Consider the following 27,691-nt stretch of genomic DNA (forward strand, 5'->3'; position numbering starts at 1 on the left):
ACCCCCACAATCCCTTTAAGACCCCTTTAGGACCCCCCAAATCCCTTCAGGACCCCCACAATCCCTTTAGGACCCCTTTAGGACCCCCCAATCCCTTTAGGATCCCTTTAGGACCCCTTTAGGACCCCCACAATCCCTTTAAGACCCCTTCAGGACCTCCCCAATCCCTTTAGGACCCTCCCAATCCCTTCAGGATCCCTTTAGGACCCCTTTAGGACCCCCACAATCCCTTTAAGACCCCTTTAGGACCCCCCCAAATCCCTTTAGGACCCCCCAAATCCCTTTAGGACCCCCGCAATCCCTTTAGGACCCCTTTAGGACCCCCCAAATCCCTTTAGGACCTCCCCAAATCCCTTTAGGACCCTTTTAGGACCCCCTCAAATCCCTTTTAGGACCCCCTCAAATCCCTTTAGGACCCCTTTAGGACCCCTTTAGGCCCCCCCCAATCCCTTTAAGACCCCTTTAGGACCCCCCAAATCCCTTTAGGACCCCCCAATCCCTTTAGGATCCCTTTAAGACCCCTTTAGGACCCCTTTAGGCCCCCCCCAATCCCTTTTGGACCCCTTCAGGACCCCCCAAATCCCTTCAGGACCCCCCAATCCCTTTAGGACCCCTTTAGGACCCCCCCCATTCCCTTTAGGACCCCTTTAGGACCCCCCCCAATCCCTTTAGGACCCCCCCAATCCCTTTAGGACCCCTTTAGGACCCCTTCAGGACCTCCCCAATCCCTTTAGGATCCCTTTAGGATCCCTTTAGGACCCCCCCAATCCCTTTAGGACCTCCACAATCCCTTTAAGACCCCTTTACGACCCCTTTAGGACCCCCCCAAATCCCTTTAGGACCCCCCCAATCCCTTTAAGACCCCTTTAGGATCCCTTTAGGACCCCCCCAATCCCTTTAAGACCCCTTTAGGACCCCTTCAGGACCTCCCCAATCCCTTTAGGATCCCTTTAGGACCCCCCCAATCCCTTTAAGACCCCCACAATCCCTTTAAGACCCCTTTAGGACCCCCCAAATCCCTTCAGGACCCCCCAATCCCTTTAGGATCCCTTTAAGACCCCTTTAGGACCCCTTTAGGCCCCCCCCAATCCCTTTAAGACCCCTTCAGGACCCCCCAAATCCCTTCAGGACCCCCCCAATCCCTTTAGGATCCCTTTAGGACCCCCCCAATCCCTTTAAGACCCCTTTAGACCCCCCAATCCCTTTAGGACCCCCGCAATCCCTTTAGGACCCCTTTAGTACCCCCCAATCCCTTTAGGATCCCTTTAGGACCCCTTTAGGACCCCCACAATCCCTTTAAGACCCCTTTAGGACCCCCCCAATCCCTTTAGGACCCCCCCAATCCCTTCAGGACCCCTTTAGGACCCCCCCAATCCCTTTAATACCCCTTTAGGACCCCTTCAGGACCCCCCCAAATCCCTTTAGGATCCCCACAATCCCTTTAAGACCCCTTTAGGACCCCCCAAATCCCTTCAGGACCCCCCAATCCCTTTAGGATCCCTTTAAGACCCCTTTAGGACCCCTTTAGGACCTCCCCAATCCCTTTAGGACCCCTTTAGGACCCCCCAAATCCCTTTAGGACCCCCCAATCCCTTTAGGACCCCTTTAGGACCCCTTCAGGACCTCCCCAATCCCTTTAGGATCCCTTTAGGACCCCCCCAATCCCTTTAGGACCCCCACAATCCCTTTAAGACTCCTTTAGGACCCCCGCAATCCCTTTAGGACCCCTTTAAGACCCCTTTAGGACCCCCCCAATCCCTTTAGGACCCCCCCAATCCCTTTAGGACCCCTTTAGGACCCCTTTAGGACCCCTTCAGGACCTCCCCAATCCCTTTAGGACTCCCACAATCCCTTTAAGACCCCTTTAGGACCCCTCAATCCCTTTAGGATCCCTTTAAGACCCCTTTAGGACCCCTTTAGGCCCCCCCCAATCCCTTTAAGACCCCTTCAGGACCCCCCAAATCCCTTCAGGACCCCCCCAATCCCTTTAGGATCCCTTTAGGACCCCTTTAAGACCCCTTCAGGACCCCCCAAATCCCTTCAGGACCCCCCCAATCCCTTTAGGATCCCTTTAGGACCCCTTTAAGACCCCTTCAGGACCCCCCAAATCCCTTCAGGACCCCACAATCCCTTTAGAACCCCTTTAGGACCCCCCAATCCCTTTAGGATCCCTTTAGGACCCCTTTAAGACCCCTTTAGGCCCCCCCCAATCCCTTTAAGACCCCTTTAGGACCCCCCAAATCCCTTCAGGACCCCCCCAATCCCTTTAGAATCCCTTTAGGACCCCTTTAAGACCCCTTCAGGACCCCCAAATCCCTTCAGGACCCCGCTGTTGTTCCTCCCTGCAGCTCCTACTTGCACTGCGAGTGGGCCACCATCGACCAGCTGGAGAAAGACAAGAGGATCCACCAGAAGCTGAAACGCTTCAAGACCAAGATGACCCAGATGAGGCACTTCTTCCACGAGGTGAAGCTCCTTTTGGGAGGGTTTTGGGGGGGGGGGTTGGTTGACTTTTTACACCTTCGAAACCCCACCTTTGAGATCCTCAGCCTTTTTAATTTAATTTCATTTAATTTAATTGGGTTTTTTTTTTCCAACCTGAAAAGGACGAGGAACCTTTCAACCCCGATTACGTGGAGGTGGATCGGATCCTGGACGAGTCTCACAGCGTCGATAAAGACAACGGGGAGGTGAGCAGGGATCGTAGGACTCCCAAACCAAACCTGACACCCTACAAACTCTGTCCTCAACCCCACCCCACAAATCCACCTTTTATTTTATTTTTCCCCCTGGTTTTCCTTTTCCATCCCCACCTTCAGCCCGTGGTTTATTACCTGGTGAAGTGGTGCTCCCTCCCCTATGAGGACAGCACCTGGGAGCTGAAGGAGGACGTGGACGAGGGGAAGATTGCTGAATTCAAACGGATCCAAGCACGTCATCCGGAGCTCAAACGCTTGGTGGGCCTCACCTCAACCCCCCCCCTTTTTCCTTTTTTAACTTCACAAACCCCATCCCTCGATCCTAAAATCACACCCCCTCGGCTTGGAAAACACCTTAAACATCATCCAGTCCAACCAAACCGCCCGAATCCTAACAACCCTCAGCTCAATCACAGCCTGGTTTTTAAACACACCCAGGGCTGCTGCCTCCACCACCTCCCTCTGAAACCCCACGACCCCCTTCTGCATCCATTTCTCTTTTCCTCGTACCCAAACTAAACTTCCTCTGCTGCAACTTGAGGCTCTGCTGCAACTTGAGGCCGTTTCCCCTCCTCCTCTCACCAGCCCAAACCAAGACACCCAACCCAATCACCTTCCAGCCTCTTTTCCCCCAGGCCAAACACCCCCACAGGGCCTCTCCTCATCCCTCCAACCCTTACAGCTTTTCTTTGCACCTCCTCCAACACCCCAGTGGTTTTTTTTTCCGATGCCTGAGGTACCCAAAACTGAACCCAGCACTGGAACTGAAAGCCCCACCAACGCAGATTGCAGGGCTGAGATGATTTCCCTGCTCCTACTCAGCTCTTCATTCCTGATCCACGCCAGGATTCCCTTTCACACCCAGCTCTCCGTCAGTGTCCACCCTCTAAAAGCATCACCGAGTGCTTTGGGTCGGACGGGACCTCAAGGATGATGAAATTCCAACCCCCTTCCCAGTCTGTGTTGCTGGGATTCCCCCCCTCCCAGTCTGCGTTGCTGGGATTCCCCCCCTCCCAGTCTGCGTTGCTGGGATTCCCCCCCTCCCAGTCTGTGCTGCTGGGATTCCCCCCTCCCAGTCTGCGCTGCTGGGATTCCCCCCCTCCCAGTCTGCGCTGCTGGGATTCCCCCCCTCCCAGTCTGCGTTGCTGGGATTCCCCCCCTCCCAGTCTGCGTTGCTGGGATTCCCCCCCTCCCAGTCTGTGCTGCTGGGATTCCCCCCCTCCCAGTCTGTGCTGCTGGGATTCCCCCCCTCCCAGTCTGTAATGCTGGGATTCCCCCCCTCCCAGTCTGTAATGCTGGGATTCCCCCCCTCCCAGTCTGTGCTGCTGGGATTCCCCCCCTCCCAGTCTGTGCTGCTGGGATTCCCCCCCTCCCAGTCTGTGCTGCTGGGATTCCCCCCCTCCCAGTCTGTGCTGCTGGGATTCCCCCCCTCCCAGTCTGTGTTGCTGGGATTCCCCCCCTCCCAGTCTGCGTTGCTGGGATTCCCCCCCTCCCAGTCTGCGTTGCTGGGATTCCCCCCCTCCCAGTCTGTGCTGCTGGGATTCCCCCCCTCCCAGTCTGCGTTGCTGGGATTCCCCCCCTCCCAGTCTGCGTTGCTGGGATTCCCCCCCTCCCAGTCTGTAATGCTGGGATTCCCCCCCTCCCAGTCTGTAATGCTGGGATTCCCCCCCCTCCCAGTCTGCGATGCTGGGATTCCCCCCCTCCCAGTCTGCGATGCTGGGATTCCCCCCCTCCCAGTCTGTGCTGCTGGGATTCCCCCCCTCCCAGTCTGTGCTGCTGGGATTCCACCCCTCCCAGTCTGTGCTGCTGGGATTCCCCTCCTCCCAGTCTGTGCTGCTGGGATTCCCCCCCTCCCAGTCTGTGCTGCTGGGATTCCCCTCCTCCCAGTCTGTGCTGCTGGGATCTTTTCCCCCCCCTTTTCCCCACCACAGCCCCCAAAACATCTTTTTTTCCCCAAAACATCTTTTTTTCCCCCAAAACATCTTTTTTCCCCCCCTTCTCCCCACCACAGCCCCCAAAACATCTTTTTTTCCCCCAAAACATCTTTTTTTTCCCCCAAAACATCTTTTTTTTCCCCCAAAACATCTTTTTTCCCCCAAAACATCTTTTTTTCCCCCCAAAACATCTTTTTTTCCCCCAAAACATCTTTTCCCCCCCTTCCCCCACCACAGCCCCAAAACATCTTTTTTTCCCCCAAAACATCTTTTTCCCCCCCCTTCTCCCCACCACAGCCCCCAAAACATCTTTTTTTCCCCCCTTCTCCCCACCACAGCCCCCAAAACATCTTTTTTTCCCCCCAAACATCTTTTTTTCCCCCCAAACATCTTTTTTTCCCCCCAAACATCTTTTTTTTCCCCCAAAACATCTTTTCCCCCCCTTCTCCCCACCACAGCCCCCAAAACATCTTTTTTTCCCCCAAAACATCTTTTCCCCCCCCCTTTTCCCCACCACAGCCCCCAAAACATCTTTTTTTCCCCCAAAACATCTTTTCCCCCCCCTTCTCCCCACCACAGCCCCCAAAACATCTTTTTTTCCCCCCAAACATCTTTTTTTCCCCCCAAACATCTTTTTTTCCCCCAAAACATCTTTTTCCCCCCCTTCTCCCCACCACAGCCCCGAAAACATCTTTTTTTCCCCCAAAACATCTTTTTTTCCCCCCCCTTTTCCCCACCACAACCCCCAAAACATCTTTTTTTCCCCCAAAACATCTTTTCCCCCCCCCTTCTCCCCACCACAGCCCCCAAAACATCTTTTTCCCCCCCAAAACATCTTTTTCCCCCCCCTTTTCCCCACCACAGCCCCCAAAACATCTTTTTTCCCACCGCAGCCCCCAAAACCAATTCGCCCCCCTATTTTTCCCCCCCCCCCTCTCCCCCAAACAGCCCCGTCCTCAAGCCGGCTCTTGGAAGAAACTCGAATCATCCCACGAGTACAAAAACCACAACCAGCTCCGCGAATACCAGCTGGAAGGGGTCAACTGGTTGCTTTTCAACTGGTACAACAGGTGAGCATCGCCTTCGTCATCGTCATCATCGTCATCAAAGACCCCAGGGGTCTGTGCTGGGTCCGGTCTCGTTCAACACCTTCATCAATGACATCGATGAGGGGACAGTGGGCACCATCAGCAAGTTTGCTGGTGATACGAAGTCGGGAGGATTGGTTGATACTCCTGAAGGCTGCGCTGCCATTCAGCGAGACCTGGACAGGCTGCAGAGCTGGGCAGGAAGAAACCGGATGAGGTTCAACACAAGCAAGCGTAGGGTCTGACACCTAGGGAGGAATAATTGCATGCAAAAGCAAGCGTAGGATCTTACACCTAGGGAGGAATAATTGCATGCATTGGTACAGGCTGGGGGATGAGCTGCTGGAGAGGAGCTCTGCACAGAGGAACCTGGGCGTCCTGCTGGACGACAGCTTGGCCATGTGTGCCCTCGTGGCCAAAAAGGCCAACGGCATTCAGGGGTGCATTAAAAAGAGCGTGTCCAGCAGGTCGAGGGAGGTGATCCTCCCCCTCTGCTCTGCCCTGGTGAGGTCTCATCTGGAGCGCTGTGTCCAGTTCTGGGCTCCCCGGTACAAAAAGGACAGGGGTCTCTTGGAAAGAGTCCAGCGGAGGGCCGCAAAGATGGCGAAGGGCCTGGAGCATCTCCCCTATGGAGAAAGGCTGAGTGGATCTATTCAGCCTTGAGAAAAGAAGACTGAGAGGGGACCTGATCCAGGTTTATACATTTCTGAGGTGTGGTGGCCATAGCGGTGCGTGGAGACAGGACGAGGGGAAACGGACATAAAATGCAGCGTAGGAAGTTTCACATGGATGTGCATCAGAACTTCTTTAGGTGAGGTGACGGAGCACTGGAACAGGCTGCACAGGGGGGTTGTGGAGTCTCCTTCTCTGCAGATATTCAAGTCTCACCTGGATGCCTACCTGGTGTAGGGAGCTGCTTTGGCAGGGGGTTGGTCTGGATGATCTCTAGAGGTCCCTTCCAGCCCCTACAGTTCTGTGATTGTGTGAAATCATCCTCACCCGCTTCTTTTTTGTTTTTTTTCATCCCCTTTTTTCCTTTTTTCCGCCCCCCCTCTGAATGCAGGCAGAATTGCATCCTGGCCGACGAGATGGGATTGGGGAAAACCATCCAATCCATCGCCTTCCTGCAGGAAGTTTCCAACGTGGGAATCCGGGGGCCTTTTTTGGTCATCGCCCCCCTTTCTACCATCACGAATTGGGAAAGGGAATTTAATACTTGGACTGAAATGAACAGCATCGTTTATCACGGCAGCCTGGCTTCAAGGCAGATGATACAGCAGTATGAGATGTACTGCAAGGATTCCAGGGTGAGGAAAGGAGCAAAAAAAAAAACCTGGGATGGAGACGGAAAAAAAAAAGGGCGTTGAGGGGTTCTTAGGAGCAGAGGGTCGAGGGGGGATGAGAAGAAGGCTCAAAACCCCACAAAAAGCCCATAAATGTCCCCATGAAAACCCTTTTAGATCCTGCTGAGGGTGGAGGAAATCAAGGGATGAGAAGCTGCCTCAAAACCCCATAAAAACCCCATAAAATCCCATAAATGTCCCCATAAAAACCCTTTTAGATCCTGCTGAGGGTGGAGGAAAGGAAGGGGATGAGAAGAAACCTCAAAACCCCATAAAAACCCCATAAAAATCCCATAAAAACCCCATAAAAACCCCATAAATGTCCCCATAAAAACCCTTTTAGATCGTGCTGAGGGTGGAGGAGAGGAAGGGGACAGAAACAAACCTCAAAACCCCATAAAAACCCCATAAAAAACCCTTTTAGATCCTGCTGAGGGTGGAGGAGAGGAAGGGGATGAGAAGAAGCATCAAAACCCCATAAAAACACCATAAATATCCCCATAAAAACCCTTTTAGATCCTGTTGAGGGTGGAGGAGAGGAAGGGGACGAGAAGAAACCTCAAAACCCCATAAAAACCCCATAAAAACCCCATAAATGTCCCCATAAAAACCCTTTTAGATCCTGCTGAGGGTGGAGGAAATCAAGGGGATGAGAAGAAACCTCAAAACCCCATAAAAACCCCATAAAAAACCGTTTTAGATCCTGCTGAGGATGGAGGAGAGGAAGGGGATGAGAAGAAGCCTCAAAACCCCATAAAAACCCCAGAAAAACCCCATAAATGTCCCCATAAAAACCCTTTTAGATCCTGCTGAGGGTGGAGGAAATCAAGGGCATGAGAAGAAGGCTCAAAACCCCATAAAAACCCCATAAAAACCCCATAAATGTCCCCATAAAAACCCTTTTAGATCCGACTGAGGGTGGAGGAAAGGAAGGGGATGAGAAGAAGGCTCAAAACCCCATAAAAACCCCAGAAAAACCCCATAAATGTCCCCATAAAAACCCTTTTAGATCCTGCTGAGGGTGGAGGAAATCAAGGGCATGAGAAGAAGGCTCGAAACCCCATAAAAACCCCAGAAAAAGCCCATAAATGTCCCCATAAAAACCCTTTTAGATCCTCCTGTGGGTGGAGGAAATCAAGGGGATGAGAAGAAACCTCAAAACCCCATAAAAACCCCAGAAAAACCCCATAAATATCCCCATAAAAACCCTTTTAGATCCTGCTGAGAGTAGAGGAGAGGAATGGGATGAGAAGAAACCTCAAAACCCCATAAAAGCCCCATAAAAACCCCACAGAAAAACCCCATAAAAACCCTTTTAGATCCTACTGAGGATGGAGGAGAGGAAGGGGATGAGAAGAAGCCTCAGAACCCCATAAAAACCCCACAAATATCCCCATAAAACCCCTTTTAGATCCTACTGAGGGTGGAGGAGAGGAAGGGGACGAGAAGAAGCCTCAAAACCCATAAAAACCCCAGAAAAACCCCATAAATATCCCCATAAAAACCCTTTTAGGTCCTGCTGAGAGTAGAGGAGAGGAATGGGATGAGAAGAAGGCTCAAAACCCCATAAAAACCCCATAAATATCCCCATAAAAACCCTTTTAGATCCTGCTGAGGGTGGAGGAGAGGAAGGGGACGAGAAGAAGCCTCAAAACCCATAAAAACCCCAGAAAAACCCCATAAATATCCCCATAAAAACCCTTTTAGATCCTGCTGAGAGTAGAGGAGAGGAATGGGATGAGAAGAAACCTCAAAACCACATAAAAGCCCCATAAAAACCCCACAGAAAAACCCCATAAAAACCCTTTTAGATCCTACTGAGAGTGGAGGAGAGGAAGGGGACGAGAAGAAGCCTCAAAACCCATAAAAACCCCACAGAAAAACCCCATAAAAACCCTTTTAGCTCCTACTGAGGGTGTAGGAAATCAAGTGGACGAGAACAACCCTCAAACCGCACAAAAACCCCATAAATATCCCCATAAAACCCCTTTTAGATCCTGCTGAGGGTGGAGGAGAGGAAGGGGATGAGAAGAAACCTCAAAACCCGACAGAAAAACCCCATAAAAACCCCATAAAAACCCTTTTAGCTCCTACTGAGGGTGTAGGAAATCAAGTGGACGAGAACAACCCTCAAAAACCCCACAAAAAACCCCACAAAAAAAAAAAAAACCCAACCTTACAAATCATCCTCCCAACCTTCAACCTCCAGCGAGCCTTCAGAAACTCCAACCCCACAACCACAAAATGCCAACCTGCCACAAACGGGGGACCCCTGTGACCCCAAAAAAAACCCCCCCCCCAATTTATAGGATCCCGCCGCCCCCGGGGTTGAGTTTAGGGTTTCTTAACCTTTATAGGGTCGACTCATCCCCGGCGCCTACAAATTCGACGCCCTGATCACCACCTTCGAAATGATTTTGTCCGACTGCCCGGAGCTGAGGGAGATCGAATGGCGCTGCGTCATCATCGACGAGGCGCATCGACTGAAAAACCGCAACTGCAAGCTGCTGGACAGCCTGAAACACATGGATCTGGTATGGGGTCGGGCTCCCGAAACCCTATAACGGGGTGCGGGGTCAGGAAATCCCATATAGAGTGGGTACGGGGTGAGGGAAAACCCTATAAGTTGGTGGGGGGCTGAGGATGTCGATGATGTGCAAGAGCCTCAAGTACGTGGATGTGGTGTGGGATTGGGGTCCAGGAAATCCCATATTGGGTTGGTGAGGGTGAGGAAATCCCATATGGGGTGGGGGGGGTGAGGAAATCCCATATGGGGTGGTGGGGGGCTGAGGGTGTCGATGAGGTGCATCGACTGCAAGCTGCTGGACAGCCTGAAACACATGGATCTGGTATGGGGTCGGGCTCCTGAAACCCTATAACGGGGTGCGGGGTCAGGAAATCCCATACGGGGTGGTGAGGGGTGAGGAAATCCCATATGGAGTGGGTACGGGGTGAGGAAATCCAATACGGGGTCGGGGGGGGTGAGGAAATCCCATATGGGGTGGTGGGGGTGAGGAAATCCCATATGGGGTGGTACGGGTGAGGAAATCCCATATGGGGTGGTAGGGGCTGAGGGAAAACCCTATAAGTTGGTGGGGGGCTGAGGATGTCGATGATGTGCAAGAGCCTCAAGTACGTGGATGTGGTGTGGGATCGGGGTCCAGGAAATCCCATATGGGGTGGTGGGGATGAGGAAATCCCATATGGGGTGGTAGGGGGTGAGGAAATCCCATATGGGGTGGTAGGGGCTGAGGGAAAACCCTATAAGTTGGTGGGGGGCTGAGGATGTCGATGATGTGCAAGAGCCTCAAGTACGTGGATGTGGTGTGGGATCGGGGTCCAGGAAATCCCATATGGGGTGGTGGGGATGAGGAAATCCCATATGGGGTGGTAGGGGGGTGAGGAAATCCCATATGGGGTGATGGGGGGTGAGGAAATCCCATATGGGGTGGTGGGGGGCTGAGGATGTCGATGAGGTGCATCGACTGCAAGCTGCTGGACAGCCTGAAACACATGGATCTGGTATGGGGTCGGGCTCCTGAAACCCTATAACGGGGTGCGGGGTCAGGAAATCCCATATAGAGTGGGTACGGGGTGAGGGAAACCCTATAAGTTGGTGGGGGTTGAGGGAACCCCATATGGGGTGGTGGGGGTGAGGAAATCCAATACGGGGTCGGGGGGGGTGAGGAAATCCCATATGGGGTGGTTGGGGGGCTGAGGAAATCCCATATGGGGTGGTAGGGGGTGAGGAAATCCCATATGGGGTGGTAGGGGCTGAGGGAAAACCCTATAAGTTGGTGGGGGGCTGAGGATGTCGATGATGTGCAAGAGCCTCAAGTACGTGGATGTGGTGTGGGATCGGGGTCCAGGAAATCCCATATGGGGTGGTGGGGATGAGGAAATCCCATATGGGGTGGTAGGGGTGGTAGGAAACCCTATAAGTTGGTGGGGGGCTGAGGGAAAACCTATAAGTTGGTGGGGTGGCTGAGGATGTGATGATGTGCAAGAGCCTCAAGTACGTGGATGTGGTGTGGGATCGGGGTCCAGGAAATCCCATATGGGGTGGTGGGGATGAGGAAATCCATATGGGGTGGTAGGGGGTGAGGAAATCCAATGGGGTGATGGGGGGTGAGAAACCCTATAAGGGTGGTGGGGGGCTGAGGATGTCGATGAGGTGCATCGACTGCAAGCTGCTGGACAGCCTGAAACACATGGATCTGGTATGGGGTCGGCTCCTGAAACCCTATAACGGGTGCGGGGTCAGGAAATCCATATAGAGTGGTAGGGGTGGGGAAACCCTATAAGTTGGTGGGGGTTGAGGGAACCCCATATGGGGTGGTGGGGGTGAGGAAATCCCATATGGGGTGGTAGGGGGTGAGGAAATCCCATATAGAGTGGGTACGGGTGAGGGAAAACCCTATAAGTTGGTGGGGTTGAGGGAACCCATATGGGGGTGGGTGAGGAAATCCATATAGAGTGGTAGAGGGTGAGGAAAAACCCTATAAGTTGGTGGGGGTGAGGAAATCCCATATGGGTGGTGAGGGTGAGGAAATCCCATATGGGGTGGTGGGGGTGAGGAAATCCCATATGGAGTGGTGGGGGTGAGGAAATCCCATATAGAGTGGGTACGGGGTGAGGGAAAACCCTATAAGTTGGTGGGGGTTGAGGGAATCCCATATGGGGTGGTGGGGATGAGGAAATCCCATATGGGGTGGTAGGGGGTGAGGAAATCCCATATGGGGTGGGGGGGGGTGAGGGAAAACCCTATAAGGTGGTGGGGGTGAGGAAATCCCATATGGGGTGGGGGGGTGAGGAAATCCCATATGGGTGTGGTGGGGGATGAGGGAAAACCCTATAAGGTGGTGGGGGTGGAGGAAATCCCATAGGGGTGGTGAGGGGTGAGGAAATCCCATATGGGGTGGTGAGGGGTGAGGAAATCCCATATGGGGTGGTGGGGTGAGGAAATCCCATATGGGTGGTGTGGGGGCTGGGATGTCGATGAGGCACATGGAGTCAAGAAGTGCGAGAGCCTGAAGTACGTGGATTGGTTGGGGTCAGGGCTCAGGAAAACCCTATAAGGTGGTGGGGGTGAGGAAATCCATATGGGGTGGTGGGGGGTCAGGAAATCCCATATGGGTGGTGGGGGGTCAGGAAATCCCATATAGAGTGGGTAGAGGGGTCTTTTGAGATCAACAGAAGCATCAGGTGAAGGCTTGGAAGGTGTTTATGGCATGGTCCTGAAGGTGTTTATGGGGTCTGGGTTGGGACTGGGGACATTTGGGGTCATCCCATGCCCTATAGGATCGTCCTGAAGGCGTTTATGGGGTCTGGGTTGGGATTGGAGTCTTTTGAGATCAACGGCAGCATCAGCAGAAGGCTTGGAAGGTGTTTATGGGATCTTGGTCGTGTTTTGGGACATTTGTGGCCATCCCATGCCCTATGGGACGGTGATGGTGGTTTTTATGGGGTCTGGGTTGGGTTTGGGGTCATCCCATGCCCTATAGGATCGTCCTGAAGGCGTTTATGGGGTCTGGGTTGGGTTTGGAGTCTTTTGGGATCAACGGAAGCATCAGGAGAAGGCTTGGAAGATTTAATGGGATCTTGGTCGTGTTTAGGGACATTTGGGGCCATCCCATGCCCTATGGGACGGTGATGGTGGTTTTTATGGGGTCTGGGTTGGGATTGGGGTCATCCCATGCCCTATAGGATTGTCCTGAAGGCGTTTATGGGGTCTGGGTTGGGATTGGAGTCTTTTGAGATCAACGGCAGCATCAGCAGAAGGCTTGGAAGGTTTCAATGGGATCTTGGTCGTGTTTAGGGACATTTGTGGCCATCCCATGCCCTATAGGACGGTGATGGTGGCTTTTATGGGGTCTGTGTTGGGTCTGGGGACATTTGGGGTCATCCCATGCCCTATGGGATTGTCCTGAAGGCCTTTATGGGGTCTGGGTTGGGATTGGAGTCTTTTGGGATCAACGGAAGCATCAGGAGAACACTTGGAAGGTTTTAATGGGATCTTGGTCGTGTTTAGGGACATTTGTGGCCATCCCATGCCCTATTGGTCGGTGGTGGTGGTGTTTATGGGGTCTGTGTTGGGTCTGGGGACATTTGGGGTCATCCCATGCCCTATGGGAGGGTGATGTGGTTTTATGGGGTCTGGGTTGGGTTTGGGTCATCCATGCCTATAGATCGTCTGAAGCGTTTATGGGGTCTGGGTTGGGTTTGGAGTCTTTTGGGATCAACGGAAGCATCAGGAGAAGGCTTGGAAGATTCTAATGGGATCTTGGTCGTGTTTAGGGACATTTGGGCCATCCCATGCCCTATGGGACGGTGATGGTGGTTTTTATGGGGTCTGGGTTGGGATTGGGGTCATCCCATGCCCTATAGGATTGTCCTGAAGGCGTTTATGGGGTCTGGGTTGGGATTGGAGTCTTTTGAGATCAACGGCAGCATCAGCAGAAGGCTTGGAAGGTTTCAATGGGATCTTGGTCGTGTTTAGGGACATTTGTGGCCATCCCATGCCCTATAGGACGGTGATGGTGGCTTTTATGGGGTCTGTGTTGGGTCTGGGGACATTTGGGGTCATCCCATGCCCTATGGATGTCCTGAAGGCCTTTATGGGGTCTGGGTTGGGATTGGAGTCTTTTGGGATCAACGGAAGCATCAGGAGAACACTTGGAAGGTTTTAATGGGATCTTGGTCGTGTTTAGGGACATTTGTGACCATCCCATGCCCTATAGGACGGTGATGGTGGTTTTTATAGGGTCTGGGAGGCGTTTTGAGGTTCCCCAAAGCCCTTTTTCCCCCCCAGGAGCACAAGGTGCTGCTGACCGGCACGCCGCTGCAGAACACGGTGGAGGAGCTCTTCTCCCTTCTCCACTTCCTGGAGCCGTCCCAGTTCCCCTCCGAGGCCGAATTCCTCAAGGATTTCGGTGACCTCAAAACAGAGGAGCAGGTGAGGACATCCCCAAAAACCCTATAAAAAGTTTCCCTTTCTCACCCTACAAAAAAAAAAAAAACAACGAAAAAACACCAACGGGATCAAAAGCTTCAAACCAGCCCAAAAAACCCTAAAAAGTTTCCCTTCTCCTCTTCCTGATCTTCTCCTCACCCTACAAAGACACCCACAGGTCCAGAAGCTTCAGGCCATCCCAAAACCCCAAAACCCTTTTGTTTCTCCTTCTGATCTCACCCTACAAAACCACCCCTCAGGTCCAGAAGCTTCAGGCCATCCCAAAAACCCTACAAACCTTTCTCCCAAACCACCCCACAGATCCAGAAGCTTCAAACCATCCCCAAAAACCCCCAAAACCCTACAAACCTTTCCTTTCTCCTTCTGATCTCCCCCTCCAAAACCACCCCACAGATCCAGAAGCTTCAGGCCATCCCAAAACCCCCAAACCCTTTTGTTTCTCCTTCTGATCTCACCCTACAAAACCACCCCTCAGGTCCAGAAGCTTCAGGCCATCCCAAAACCCTATAAAGTCTCCTTTCTCCTTCTGATCTCACCCTACAAAACCACCCCTCAGGTCCAGAAGCTTCAGGCCATCCCAAAAACCCTACAAACCTTTCTCCCAAACCACCCCACAGATCCAGAAGCTTCAAACCATCCCAAAAACCCCCAAAACCCTCCAAACCTTTCTCCCAAACCACCCCAACAGGTCCAGAAGCTTCAGGCCATCCTCAAACCCTATAAAGTCTCCTTTCTCCTTCTGATCTCACCCTACAAAACCATTCTTCAGTTCCAGAAGCTTCAGGCCATCCCAAAAACCCCCAAAACCCTACAAACCTTTCCTTTCTCCCAAACCACCCCAACAGGTCCAGAAGCTTCAGGCCATCCCAAAACCCTATAAAGTCTCCTTTCTCCTTCTGATCTCACCCTACAAAACCACTCCTCAGGTCCAGAAGCTTCAGGCCATCCCAAAACCCCAAAACCCTTTTGTTTCTCCTTCTGATCTCACCCTACAAAACCACCCCTCAGGTCCAGAAGCTTCAGGCCATCCAAAACCCTATAAAGTCTCCTTTCTCCTTCTGATCTCACCCTACAAAACCACCCCTCAGGTCCAGAAGCTTCAGGCCATCCCAAAACCCTATAAAGTCTCCTTTCTCCTTCTGATCTCACCCTACAAAACCACCCCTCAGGTCCAGAAGCTTCAGGCCATCCCAAAACCCCAAAACCCTTTTGTTTCTCCTTCTGATCTCACCCTACAAAACCACCCCACAGGTCCAGAAGCTTCAAACCATCCCAAAACCCCCAAAACCCTACAAACCTTTCTCCCAAACCACCCCAACAGGTCCAGAAGCTTCAGGCCACCCCAAAACCCTATAAAGTCTCCTTTCTCCTTCTGATCTCACCCTACAAAACCACCCCTCAGGTCCAGAAGCTTCAGGCCACCCCAAAACCCTATAAAGTCTCCTTTCTCCTTCTGGTCTCACCCTACAAGACTGAAAACAGATCCAGAAGCTTCAAACCATCCCAAAAACCCCCAAAACCCTACAAACCTTTCTCCCAAACCACCCCAACAGGTCCAGAAGCTTCAGGCCATCCTCAAACCCTATAAAGTCTCCTTTCTCCTTCTGATCTCACCCTACAAAACCACCCCACAGATCCAGAAGCTTCAGGCCATCCCTAAAACCCCCAAAACCCTACAAACCTTTCCTTTCTCCCCTTCCAAAACCACCCAACAGATCCAGAAGCTTCAAACCATCCCAAAAACCCCCAAAACCCTACAAACCTTTCTCCCAAACCACCCCGACAGGTCCAGAAGCTTCAGGCCATCCCAAAACCCCAAAACCCTTTTGTTTCTCCTTCTGATCTCACCCTACAAAACCACCCCAACAGGTCCAGAAGCTTCAAACCATCCCCAAAACCCCCAAAACCCTACAAACCTTTCTCCCAAACCACCCCAACAGATCCAGAAGCTTCAGGCCACCCCAAAACCCCCAAAACCCTACAAACCTTTCTCCCAAACCACCCCAACAGGTCCAGAAGCTTCAGGCCATCCTCAAACCCTATAAAGTCTCCTTTCTCCTTCTGATCTCACCCTACAAAACCACCCCAAGTGATCCAGAAGCTTCAGGCCATCCCAAAAACCCCCAAAACCCTACAAACCTTTCTCCCAAACCACCCCAACAGATCCAGAAGCTTCAGGCCATCCCAAAAACCCTACAAACCTTTCTCTCCTCCCAAACCACCCCAACAGGTCCAGAAGCTTCAGGCCACCCCAAAAACCCTACAAACCTTTCCTTTCTCCTTCTGATCTCCCCCTCCAAAACCACCCCAACAGGTCCAGAAGCTTCAGGCCATCCCAAAAACCCCAAAACCCTACAAACCTTCCCTTTCTCCTTCTGATCTCCCCCTCCAAAACCACCCCAACAGATCCAGAAGCTTCAAACCATCCCAAAAACCCCCAAAACCCTACAAACCTTTCTCCCAAACCACCCCAACAGGTCCAGAAGCTTCAGGCCATCCCAAAACCCTATAAAGTCTCCTTTCTCCTTCTGATCTCACCCTACAAAACCACCCCTCAGGTCCAGAAGCTTCAGGCCACCCCAAAACTCTATAAAGTCTCCTTTCTCCTTCTGATCTCACCCTACAAAACCACCCCAACAGATCCAGAAGCTTCAAACCATCCCCAAAACCCCCAAAACCGTACAAACCTTTCTCCCAAACCACCCCACAGATCCAGAAGCTTCAGGCCATCCCAAAACCCCAAAACCCTTTTGTTTCTCCTTCTGATCTCACCCTACAAAACCACCCCAACAGGTCCAGAAGCTTCAGGCCATCCCAAAACCCTATAAAGTCTCCTTTCTCCTTCTGATCTCACCCTACAAAACCACCCCACAGATCCAGAAGCTTCAGGCCATCCCAAAAACCCCAAAAACCCTACAAACCTTTCCTTTCTCCCCCTCCAAAACCACCCCAACAGATCCAGAAGCTTCAAACCATCCCCAAAACCCCCAAAACCGTACAAACCTTTCTCCCAAACCACCCCACAGGTCCAGAAGCTTCAGGCCATCCTCAAACCCTATAAAGTCTCCTTTCTCCTTCTGATCTCACCCTACAAAACCACCCCTCAGGTCCAGAAGCTTCAGGCCACCCCAAAACCCTATAAAGTCTCCTTTCTCCTTCTGATCTCACCCTACAAAACCACTCCTCAGGTCCAGAAGCTTCAGGCCATCCCAAAAACCCCCAAAACCCTACAAACCTTTCCTTTCTCCTTCTGATCTCACCCTACAAAACCACTCCTCAGGTCCAGAAGCTTCAGGCCATCCCAAAACCCCAAAACCCTTTTGTTTCTCCTTCTGATCTCACCCTACAAAACCACCCCTCAGGTCCAGAAGCTTCAGGCCACCCCAAAACCCTATAAAGTCTCCTTTCTCCTTCTGATCTCACCCTACAAAACCACCCCTCAGGTCCAGAAGCTTCAGGCCATCCCAAAAACCCAAAAACCCTACAAACCTTTCCTTTCTCCCCCTCCAAAACCACCCCAACAGATCCAGAAGCTTCAGGCCATCCCAAAACCCCAAAACCCTTTTGTTTCTCCTTCTGATCTCACCCTACAAAACCACCCCTCAGGTCCAGAAGCTTCAGGCCATCCCAAAAACCCTACAAACCTTTCCTTTATCCTCCTCCAAAACCACCCAACAGATCCAGAAGCTTCAAACCATCCCAAAAACCCCCAAAACCCTACAAACCTTTCTTCCAAACCACCCCAACAGGTCCAGAAGCTTCAGGCCACCCCAAAACCCCCAAAACCCTACAAACCTTTCTCCCAAACCACCCCAACAGGTCCAGAAGCTTCAGGCCATCCTCAAACCCTATAAAGTCTCCTTTCTCCTTCTGATCTCACCCTACAAAACCACCCCAAGTGATCCAGAAGCTTCAAACCACCCCAAAAACCCCAAAACCCTACAAACCTTTCCTTTCTCCCCTTCCAAAACCACCCAACAGATCCAGAAGCTTCAAACCATCCCAAAAACCCCAAAACCCTTTTGTTTCTCCTTCTGATCTCACCCTACAAAACCACCCCTCAGGTCCAGAAGCTTCAGGCCACCCCAAAACCCTATAAAGTCTCCTTTCTCCTTCTGATCTCACCCTACAAAACCACCCCAACAGATCCAGAAGCTTCAGGCCATCCCAAAAACCCCAAAACCCTTTTGTTTCTCCTTCTGATCTCACCCTACAAAACCACCCCTCAGGTCCAGAAGCTTCAGGCCACCCCAAAAACCCAAAAACGCCAAAAACCCTACAAACCTTTCCTTTCTCCTTCTGATCTCCCCCTCCAAAACCACCCCAACAGGTCCAGAAGCTTCAGGCCATCCCCAAAACCCCCAAAACCCTACAAACCTTTCTCCCAAACCACCCCAACAGGTCCAGAAGCTTCAGGCCATCCCCAAAACCCCCAAAACCCTACAAACCTTTCTCCCAAACCACCCCAACAGGTCCAGAAGCTTCAGGCCATCCCCAAAACCCCCAAAACCCTACAAACCTTTCTCCCAAACCACCCCAACAGGTCCAGAAGCTTCAAACCATCCCCAAAACCCCCAAAACCCTACAAACCTTTCTCCCAAACCACCCCTCAGGTCCAGAAGCTTCAGGCCACCCCAAAAACCCCAAAAACCCTACAAACCTTTTTCCCAAAGCACCCCGACAGATCCAGAAGCTTCAGGCCACCCCAAAAACCCTACAAACCCTACAAACCTTTCTGTCCTCCAAAACCACCCCAACAGATCCAGAAGCTTCAGGCCACCCCAAAAACCCCAAAAACCCTACAAACCTTTCCTTTCTCCTTCTGATCTCCCCCTCCAAAACCACCCCACAGATCCAGAAGCTTCAGGCCACCCCAAAACCCCAAAACCCTTTTGTTTCTCCTTCTGATCTCACCCTACAAAACCACCCCAACAGGTCCAGAAGCTTCAAACCACCCCAAAACCCTACAAACCTTTCTCCCAAACCACCCCAACAGGTCCAGAAGCTTCAGGCCATCCTCAAACCCTATAAAGTCTCCTTTCTCCTTCTGATCTCACCCTACAAAACCACCCCTCAGGTCCAGAAGCTTCAGGCCACCCCAAAACCCTATAAAGTCTCCTTTCTCCTTCTGATCTCACCCTACAAAACCACCCCTCAGGTCCAGAAGCTTCAGGCCATCCCAAAACCCTATAAAGTCTCCTTTCTCCTTCTGATCTCACCCTACAAAACCACCCCTCAGGTCCAGAAGCTTCAGGCCATCCCAAAACCCTATAAAGTCTCCTTTCTCCTTCTGATCTCACCCTACAAAACCATTCTTCAGTTCCAGAAGCTTCAGGCCATCCCAAAAACCCCAAAACCCTACAAACCTTTCCTTTCTCCCAAACCACCCCAACAGGTCCAGAAGCTTCAGGCCACCCCAAAACCCTATAAAGTCTCCTTTCTCCTTCTGATCTCACCCTACAAAACCACTCCTCAGGTCCAGAAGCTTCAGGCCACCCCAAAACCCTATAAAGTCTCCTTTCTCCTTCTGATCTCACCCTACAAAACCACTCCTCAGGTCAAGAAGCTTCAAACCACCCCAAAAACCCCCAAAACCCTACAAACCTTTCCTTTCTCCTTCTGATCTCACCCTCCAAAACCACCCCACAGATCCAGAAGCTTCAGGCCGCCCCAAAAACCCTACAAACCTTTCCTTTCTCCCAAACCACCCCAACAGATCCAGAAGCTTCAGGCCACCCCAAAACCCTATAAAGTCTCCTTTCTCCTTCTGATCTCACCCTACAAAACCACCCCAACTGATCCAGAAGCTTCAGGCCATCCCCAAAACCCCCAAAACCCTACAAACCTTTCTCCCAAACCACCCCAACAGGTCCAGAAGCTTCAGGCCACCCCAAAACCCTATAAAGTCTCCTTTCTCCTTCTGATCTCACCCTACAAAACCACCCCTCAGGTCCAGAAGCTTCAGGCCACCCCAAAACCCTATAAAGTCTCCTTTCTCCTTCTGATCTCACCCTACAAAACCACCCCAACAGGTCCAGAAGCTTCAGGCCATCCCCAAAACCCCCAAAACCCTACAAACCTTTCTCCCAAACCACCCCAACAGGTCCAGAAGCTTCAGGCCATCCCAAAAACCCCCAAAACCCTACAAACCTTTTTCCCAAACCACCCCAAACAGATCCAGAAGCTTCAAACCACCCCAAAACCCTACAAACCTTTCTCCCAAACCACCCCAACAGATCCAGAAGCTTCAAACCACCCCAAAACCCTACAAACCTTTCTCCCAAACCACCCCGACAGGTCCAGAAGCTTCAGGCCATCCCAAAACCCCAAAACCCTTTTGTTTCTCCTTCTGATCTCACCCTACAAAACCACCCCAACAGGTCCAGAAGCTTCAAACCATCCCAAAAACCCCCAAAACCCTACAAACCTTTCTCCCAAACCACCCTGACAGGTCCAGAAGCTTCAGGCCATCCTCAAACCCATGATGCTCCGCCGACTGAAAGAAGACGTCGAGAAAAACCTGGCCCCAAAACAGGAAACCATCATCGAGGTGGAGCTGACCAACATCCAGAAGAAATATTACAGGGCCATTCTGGAGAAGAATTTCTCCTTCCTATCCAAAGGCGCCGGCCACACCAACATGCCCAACCTCCTCAACACCATGATGGAGCTGCGCAAGTGCTGCAACCACCCCTACCTCATCAACGGTCAGCCCCAAATCCGCCCCCGTTTGGCCCCACCCCAAAAAAAAAATACTTCAGGACGGGGGGGAGCTCGGGGCTCTTAAGGTTTGGGGTTTGGTTGGTTTTAGGGGGGGCGGTTTTGGGGTTTGGGGTTTGACGTCTCCGTCAGCGCCCGGTGGTTTTGAGGAGATGGAGGAGAACGTTATCCAACGCAACCAATCCCATTTTTATGGGGTTTCTTTGTTTTCTGACCCCATAACTTAGTCTCGATGCTCTAAATGTGTTGGGATTTCCTCTTTAATCCATTAAGCTTTTGGGATTTCTTGGGATTTGGGGTTTTCCGTCTCCGTCAGCGCCCGGTGGTTTTGAGGAGATGGAGGAGAACGTTATCCAGGGCCAGCAATCCCATTTTTATGGGGTTTCTTTCATTTTCTGACCCTATGGATTAGGTTCAGTGCCCTAAATCTGAAGGGATTCCCTCTTTAATCCATCAGGGTTTTGGGGTTTTGTGGGATTTGGGGTTTTCGTCTCCGTCAGCGCCCGGTGGTTTTGAGGAGATGGAGGAGAACGTTCTCCAAGGTCTCCAATGCCATTTTTATGGGGTTTCTTTGTTTTCTGACCCCATAACTTAGTTTCAGTGCCCTAAATGTTTTGGGATTTCCTCTTTTCTTCATGAAAATTTTGGGGATTTTGTGGGATTTGGGGTTTTCCGTCTCCGTCAGCGCCTGGTGGTTTTGAGGAGATGGAGGAGAACGTTCTCCAACAGCACCAATCCCATTTTTATGGGGTTTCTTTCATTTTTTGACCCCATAACTTAGGTTCAGTGCCCTGAATGTGTTGGGATTTCCTCTTTAATCCATCAGGGTTTGGGGATTTTTTGGGATTTGGGGTTTTCCGTCTCCGTCAGCGCCCGGTGGTTTTGAGGAGATGGAGGGGAACGTTCTCCAATGCCAGCAGTGCCATATTTTATGGGGTTTCTTTGCTTTCTGACCCCATAACTTAGTCTCGATGCCCTAAATGTGTTGGGATTTCCTCTTTAATCCATTAAGCTTTTGGGATTTCTTGGGATTTGGGGTTTTCCATCTCCATCAGCGCCCAATGGTTTTGAGGAGATGGAGGAGAACATTCTCCAACAGCACCAATCTCATTTTTATGGGGTTTCTTTCGTTTTCTGACCCCATAACTTAGGTTCAGTGCCCTAAATGTGTTGGGATTTCCTCTTTAATCCATCAGGGTTTTGGGGTTTTCTAGGATTTGGGGTTTTCCGTCTCCGTCAGCGCCCGGTGGTTTTGAGGAGATGGAGGAGAACGTTCTCCAACGCAACCAATCCCGTTTTTATGGGGTTTCTTTGCTTTCTGACCCCATAACTTAGTCTCGATGCCCTAAATGTGTTGGGATTTCCTCTTTAATCCATTAAGCTTTTGGGATTTCTTGGGATTTGGAGTTTTCCGTCTCCGTCAGCGCCCGGTGGTTTTGAGGAGATGGAGGAGAACGTTCTCCAAGGTCTCCAATGCCATTTTTATGGGGTTTCTTTGTTTTCTGACCCCATAACTTAGTTTCAGTGCCCTAAATGTTTTGGGATTTCCTCTTTTCTTCATGAAAATTTTGGGGATTTTGTGGGATTTGGGGTTTTCCGTCTCCGTCAGCGCCCGGTGGCTTTGAGGAGATGGAGGAGAACGTTCTCCAATGCCAGCAGTGCCATTTTTATGGGGTTTCTTTCGTTTTCTGACCCCATAGCTTAGTCTCGATGCTCTAAATGTGTTGGGATTTCCTCTTTAATCCATTAGGGTTTTGGGGTTTTGTGGGATTTGGGGTTTTCCGTCTCCGTCAGCGCCCGGTGGTTTTGAGGAGATGGAGGAGAACGTTCTCCAACAGCACCAATCCCAATTTTATGGGGTTTCTTTTGTTTTCTGACCCCATAGCTTAGGTTCAGTGCCCTAAATGTATTAGGATTTCCTCTTTTATTCATGAAAATCTTGGGGTTTTGTGGGATTTGGGGTTTTCCTTCTCCATCAGCGCCCAGTGGTTTTGAGGAGATGGAGGAGAACATTCTCCAACAGCACCAATCCCATTTTTATGGGGTTTCTTTGCTTTCTGACCCCATAGCTTAGTCTCGATGCCCTAAATGTGTTGGGATTTCCTCTTTAATCCATTAAGCTTTTGGGATTTCTTGGGATTTGGGGTTTTCCGTCTCCGTCAGCGCCCGGTGGCTTTGAGGAGATGGAGGAGAACGTTCTCCAATGCCAGCAATGCCATTTTTATGGGGTTTCTTTCGTTTTCTGACCCATAACTTAGTTTCAGTGCCCTAAATGTTTTGGGATTTCCTCTTTTCTTCATGAAAATTTTGGGGATTTTGTGGGATTTGGGGTTTTCCGTCTCCGTCAGCGCCTGGTGGTTTTGAGGAGATGGAGGAGAACGTTCTCCAATGCCAGCAATCCCATTTTTATGGGGTTTCTTTCATTTTCTGACCCCATGGATTAGTCTCGATGCTCTAAATGTGTTGGGATTTCCTCTTTAATCCATCAGGGTTTTGGGGTTTTGTGGGATTTGGGGTTTTCCGTCTCCGTCAGCGCCCGGTGGTTTTGAGGAGATGGAGGAGAACGTTCTCCAACGGCACCAATCCCAATTTTATGGGGTTTCTTTTGTTTTCTGACCCCATAGCTTAGGTTCAGTGCCCTAAATGTATTAGGATTTCCTCTTTTATTCGTGAAAATCTTGGGGTTTTGTGGGATTTGGGGTTTTCCGTCTCCGTCAGCGCCTGGTGGCTTTGAGGAGATGGAGGAGAACGTTCTCCAACAGCACCAATCCCGTTTTTATGGGGTTTCTTTGCTTTCTGACCCCATGGATTAGGTTCAGTGCCCTAAATCTGAAGGGATTTCCTCTTTAATCCATTAAGGTTTGGAGATTTTGTGGGATTTGGGGTTTTCCGTCTCCGTCAGCGCCCGGTGGTTTTGAGGAGATGGAGGAGAACGTTATCCAGGGCCAGCAGTGCCATTTTTATGGGGTTTCTTTCATTTTTTGACCCCATAACTTAGGTTCAGTGCCCTGAATGTGTTGGGATTTCCTCTTTAATCCATTAAGCTTTTGGGATTTCTTGGGATTTGGGGTTTTCCATCTCCGTCAGCGCCCGGTGGTTTTGAGGAGATGGAGGAGAACGTTCTCCAGTGCCAGCAATCCCATTTTTATGGGTTTCTTTTGTTTTCAGACCCCATAACTTAGGTTCAGTGCCCTAAATGTGTTGGGATTTCCTCTTTTATTCATGAAAATCTTGGGGTTTTGTGGGATTTGGGGTTTTCCGTCTCCGTCAGCGCCTGCTGGCTTTGAGAAGACGGAGGAGAACGTTCTCCAATGCCAGCAATGCCATTTTTATGGGGTTTCTTTCATTTTCTGACCCCATAACTTACTTTCAGTGCCCTAAATGTGTTGGGATTTCCTCTTTAATCCATTAAGCTTTTGGGATTTCTTGGGATTTGGGGTTTTCCGTCTCCATCAGCGCCTGCTGGCTTTGAGGAGATGGAGGAGAACGTTCTCCAAGGTCTCCAATCCCATTTTTATGGGGTTTCTTTGTTTTCTGATCCCATAACTTACTTTCAGTGCCCTAAATGTGTTGGGATTTCCTCTTTAATCCATCAGGGTTTTGGGGTTTTGTGGGATTTGGGGTTTTCCTTCTCCATCACCGCCTGCTGGCCTTGAGAAGACAGAGGAGAACATTCTCCAGCCCCGTTAATTCCATTCCCCCCCCCAACCCCACCCCAAACTCCTATTTTTCCGGGATTTCCAAATCGCTGAGAGCTCTCGGTTGCCCCTCAACCTTCCTCCCCACCCCAAATAGGTGCCGAGGAGAAGATCCTGGCCGAATTCCGGGATTCCTGCCACCACCACGTCCCCCACGACTTCCACCTGCAGGCCATGGTGCGCTCGGCCGGGAAGCTGGTCCTCCTCGACAAGCTGCTGCCCAAACTGAAGGCGGGAGGCCACAAGGTGCTGGTCTTCTCCCAGATGGTGCGATGCCTGGACATCCTGGAGGATTACCTCATCCAGAAGAGGTGTGCGAGGCCGCGTGCGGAGTTTGGGGGTTTCTGAGGAGGCTGGGTTTTGAGGTTTTTGGGGTGGGTGGGATCCATTCCGTTGGGTTTTGGGGTGGGCGGGATCCCACCTGTTGGGTTTTGGGGTTGGTGGGGGTTGGTGTGATCTATTCCGTTGGGTTTTGGGGTGGGTGGGGGTGGGTGGGATCCATTCCGTTGGGTTTTGGGGTGGGTGGGATCCCTTCTGTTGGGTTTTGGGGTGGGTGGGATCCCTTCTGTTGGGTTTTGGGATCGATAGGATCCCTTCTGTTGGGTTTTGGGGTGGGGGTTGGTGGGATCCCTTCTGTTGGGTTTTGAGGTGGGTGGGATCCCACCTGTTGGGTTTTGGGGTGGGTGGGATCCCTTCTGTTGGGTTTTGGGGTGGGTGGGATCCATTCTGTTGGGTTTTGGGATCAATAGGATCTCATCTATTGGGTTTTGGGGTCGGTGGGATCCATTCTGTTGGGTTTTGGGATCAATAGGATCTCATCTATTGGATTTTGGGGTGGGTGGGATCCATTCCGTTGGGTTTTGGGGTGGGTGGGATCCATTCCGTTGGGTTTTGGGGTCAGTGGGGGTCGGTGGGATCCCTTCTGTTGGGTTTTGGGGTCGGTGGGATCCATTCCGTTGGGTTTTGGGATTGATAGGATCCCTTCTGTTGGGTTTTGGGGTGGGTGGGGGTTGGTGGGATCCATTCCGTTGGGTTTTGGGGAGGATGGGATCCCTTTTGTTGGGTTTTGGGGTGGGTGGGACCCCATCCGTTGGGTTTTGGGATCGATAGGATCCCTTCTGTTGGGTTTTGGGGTCGGTGGGATCCATTCTGTTGGGTTTTGGGATCAATAGGATCTCATCTATTGGGTTTTGGGGTTGGTGGGATCCCTTCTGTTGGGTTTTGGGGTCGGTGGGATCCATTCCGTTGGGTTTTGGGGTGGGTGGGACCCCTTTTGTTGGATTTTGGGGTGGGTGGGATCCATTCTGTTGGCTTTTGGGGTGGGTGGGATCCCTTCTGTTGGGTTTTGGGGTGGGTGGGGGTTGTTGGGATCCATTCTGTTGGGTTTTGGGGTGGGTGGGACCCCTTTTGTTGGATTTTGGGGTGGGTGGGATCCCTTCTGTTGGGTTTTGGGGTGGGTGGGATCCCTTCTGTTGGGTTTTGGGGTGGGTGGGATCCCTTCTGTTGGGTTTTGGGGTGGGTGGGATCCCTTCTGTTGGGTTTTGGGGTCGGTGGGATCCATTCTGTTGGGTTTTGGGGTGGGCGGGATCCTTTCCGTTGGGTTTTGGGGTGGGTGGGATCCCTTCTGTTGGGTTTTGGGATCGATAGGATCCCTTCTGTTGGGTTTTGGGGTGGGTGGGATCCATTCTGTTGGGTTTTGGGGTGGGTGGGATCCCACCTGTTGGGTTTTAGGGTGGGTGGGGGTCGATGGGATCCCTTCTGTTGGGTTTTGGGGTGGGTGGGATCCCTTCTGTTGGGTTTTGGGGTGGGCGGGATCCCACCTGTTGGGTTTTGGGGTGGGTGGGGGTCGGTGGGATCCATTCCGTTGGGTTTTGGGGTGGGTGGGGGTTGGTGGGATCCCTTCTGTTGGGTTTTGGGGTGGGTGGGATCCCACCTGTTGGGTTTTGGGATCAATGGGATCCCATCTATTGGGTTTTGGGGTCGGTGTGTCCCCACAGACTGGATTTTGGGGTCGGTGGGATCCCACCTATTGGGATTTGGGTTCGACATGGAATTTTGGGGTCATTAGGACCCCATCCATTGGGTTTTGGGTTCGACGTGGGATTTTGGGATCATTTGGACCCCATCCATTGGGTTTGGGTTCGACGTGGGATTTTGGGGTCATTAGGACCCCATCCATTGGGTTTTGGGTTCGACGTGGGATTTTGGGATCATTAGGACCCCATCCATTGGGTTTTGGGTTCGACATGGAATCTGTTGGGTTTTGGGTTCAGCATGGAATCTATTGGGTTTTGGGTTCGACATGGACATTTGGGGTCGATGGGACCCCATCCATTGGGTTTTGGGTTCGACATGGAATCTATTGGGTTTTGGGTTCCACATAGACATTTGGGGTTGATGGGACCCCATCCATTGGGTTTTGGGTTCGAGATGGAATCTATTGGGTTTTGGGTTCAACATGGAATCTATTGGGTTCTGGGATTGACGTGGGATTTTGGGATCATTAGGACCCCATCTATTGGGTTTTGGGTTTGACATGGAATCTGTTGGGTTTTGGGTTTGACATGGACTTTTGGGGTCATTAGGACTCCATCTCTTGGGATTTGGGTTCGACATGGGATTTTGGGGTCATTAGGACCCCATCCATTGGGTTTTGGGTTCGACGTGGGATTTTGGGATCATTAGGACCCCATCCATTGGGTTTTGGGTTCGACATGGAATCTGTTGGGTTTTGGGTTCAGCATGGAATCTATTGGGTTTTGGGTTCGACATGGACATTTGGGGTCGATGGGACCCCATCCATTGGGTTTTGGGTTCGACATGGAATCTATTGGGTTTTGGGTTCGACATGGAATCTGTTGGGTTCTGGGATTAACGTGGGATTTTGGGATCATTAGGACCCCATCCATTGGGTTTTGGGTTCGACATGGACTTTTGGGGTCATTAGGACCCCATCTATTGGGTTTTTGGGTTCGACATGGAATTCTGGGGTCATTAGGACCCCATCTACTGAGTTTTGGGTTCGACATGGAATTTTGGGGTCATTAGGACCCCATCCATTGGGTTTTGGGTTCGACGTCGGATTTTGGGATCATTAGGACCCCATCTCTTGGATTTGGGGTTCGACATGGAATTTTGGGGTCATTAGGACCCCATCCATTGGGTTTTGGGTTCGACGTCGGATTTTGGGATCATTAGGACCCCATCTCTTGGATTTGGGGTTCGACATGGAATTT

General features: G+C 51.4%; 1 protein-coding gene across 1 annotated transcript in view; it reads left to right on the forward strand.

The window, feature by feature from the left end:
* LOC104917040 (ATP-dependent chromatin remodeler CHD8-like) overlaps window positions 1-27,691 on the forward strand; it is a 91,977-nt gene that overhangs the window by 15,648 nt on the left and 48,638 nt on the right. The window contains 9 exon segments of the mRNA XM_085215144.1: window positions 2,349-2,466; window positions 2,607-2,690; window positions 2,820-2,957; window positions 5,582-5,703; window positions 6,785-7,028; window positions 9,422-9,598; window positions 13,876-14,019; window positions 20,489-20,744; window positions 24,553-24,766. Of these exon segments, the coding sequence (XP_085071270.1) occupies window positions 2,349-2,466; window positions 2,607-2,690; window positions 2,820-2,957; window positions 5,582-5,703; window positions 6,785-7,028; window positions 9,422-9,598; window positions 13,876-14,019; window positions 20,489-20,744; window positions 24,553-24,766 (1,497 nt within the window).

The sequence above is a fragment of the Meleagris gallopavo genome, unplaced genomic scaffold (assembly GCF_905368555.1).
Source record: "Meleagris gallopavo unplaced genomic scaffold, MGAL_WU_HG_1.1 scaffold_6, whole genome shotgun sequence".
Classification (NCBI taxonomy): Eukaryota; Metazoa; Chordata; class Aves; order Galliformes; family Phasianidae; genus Meleagris; species Meleagris gallopavo.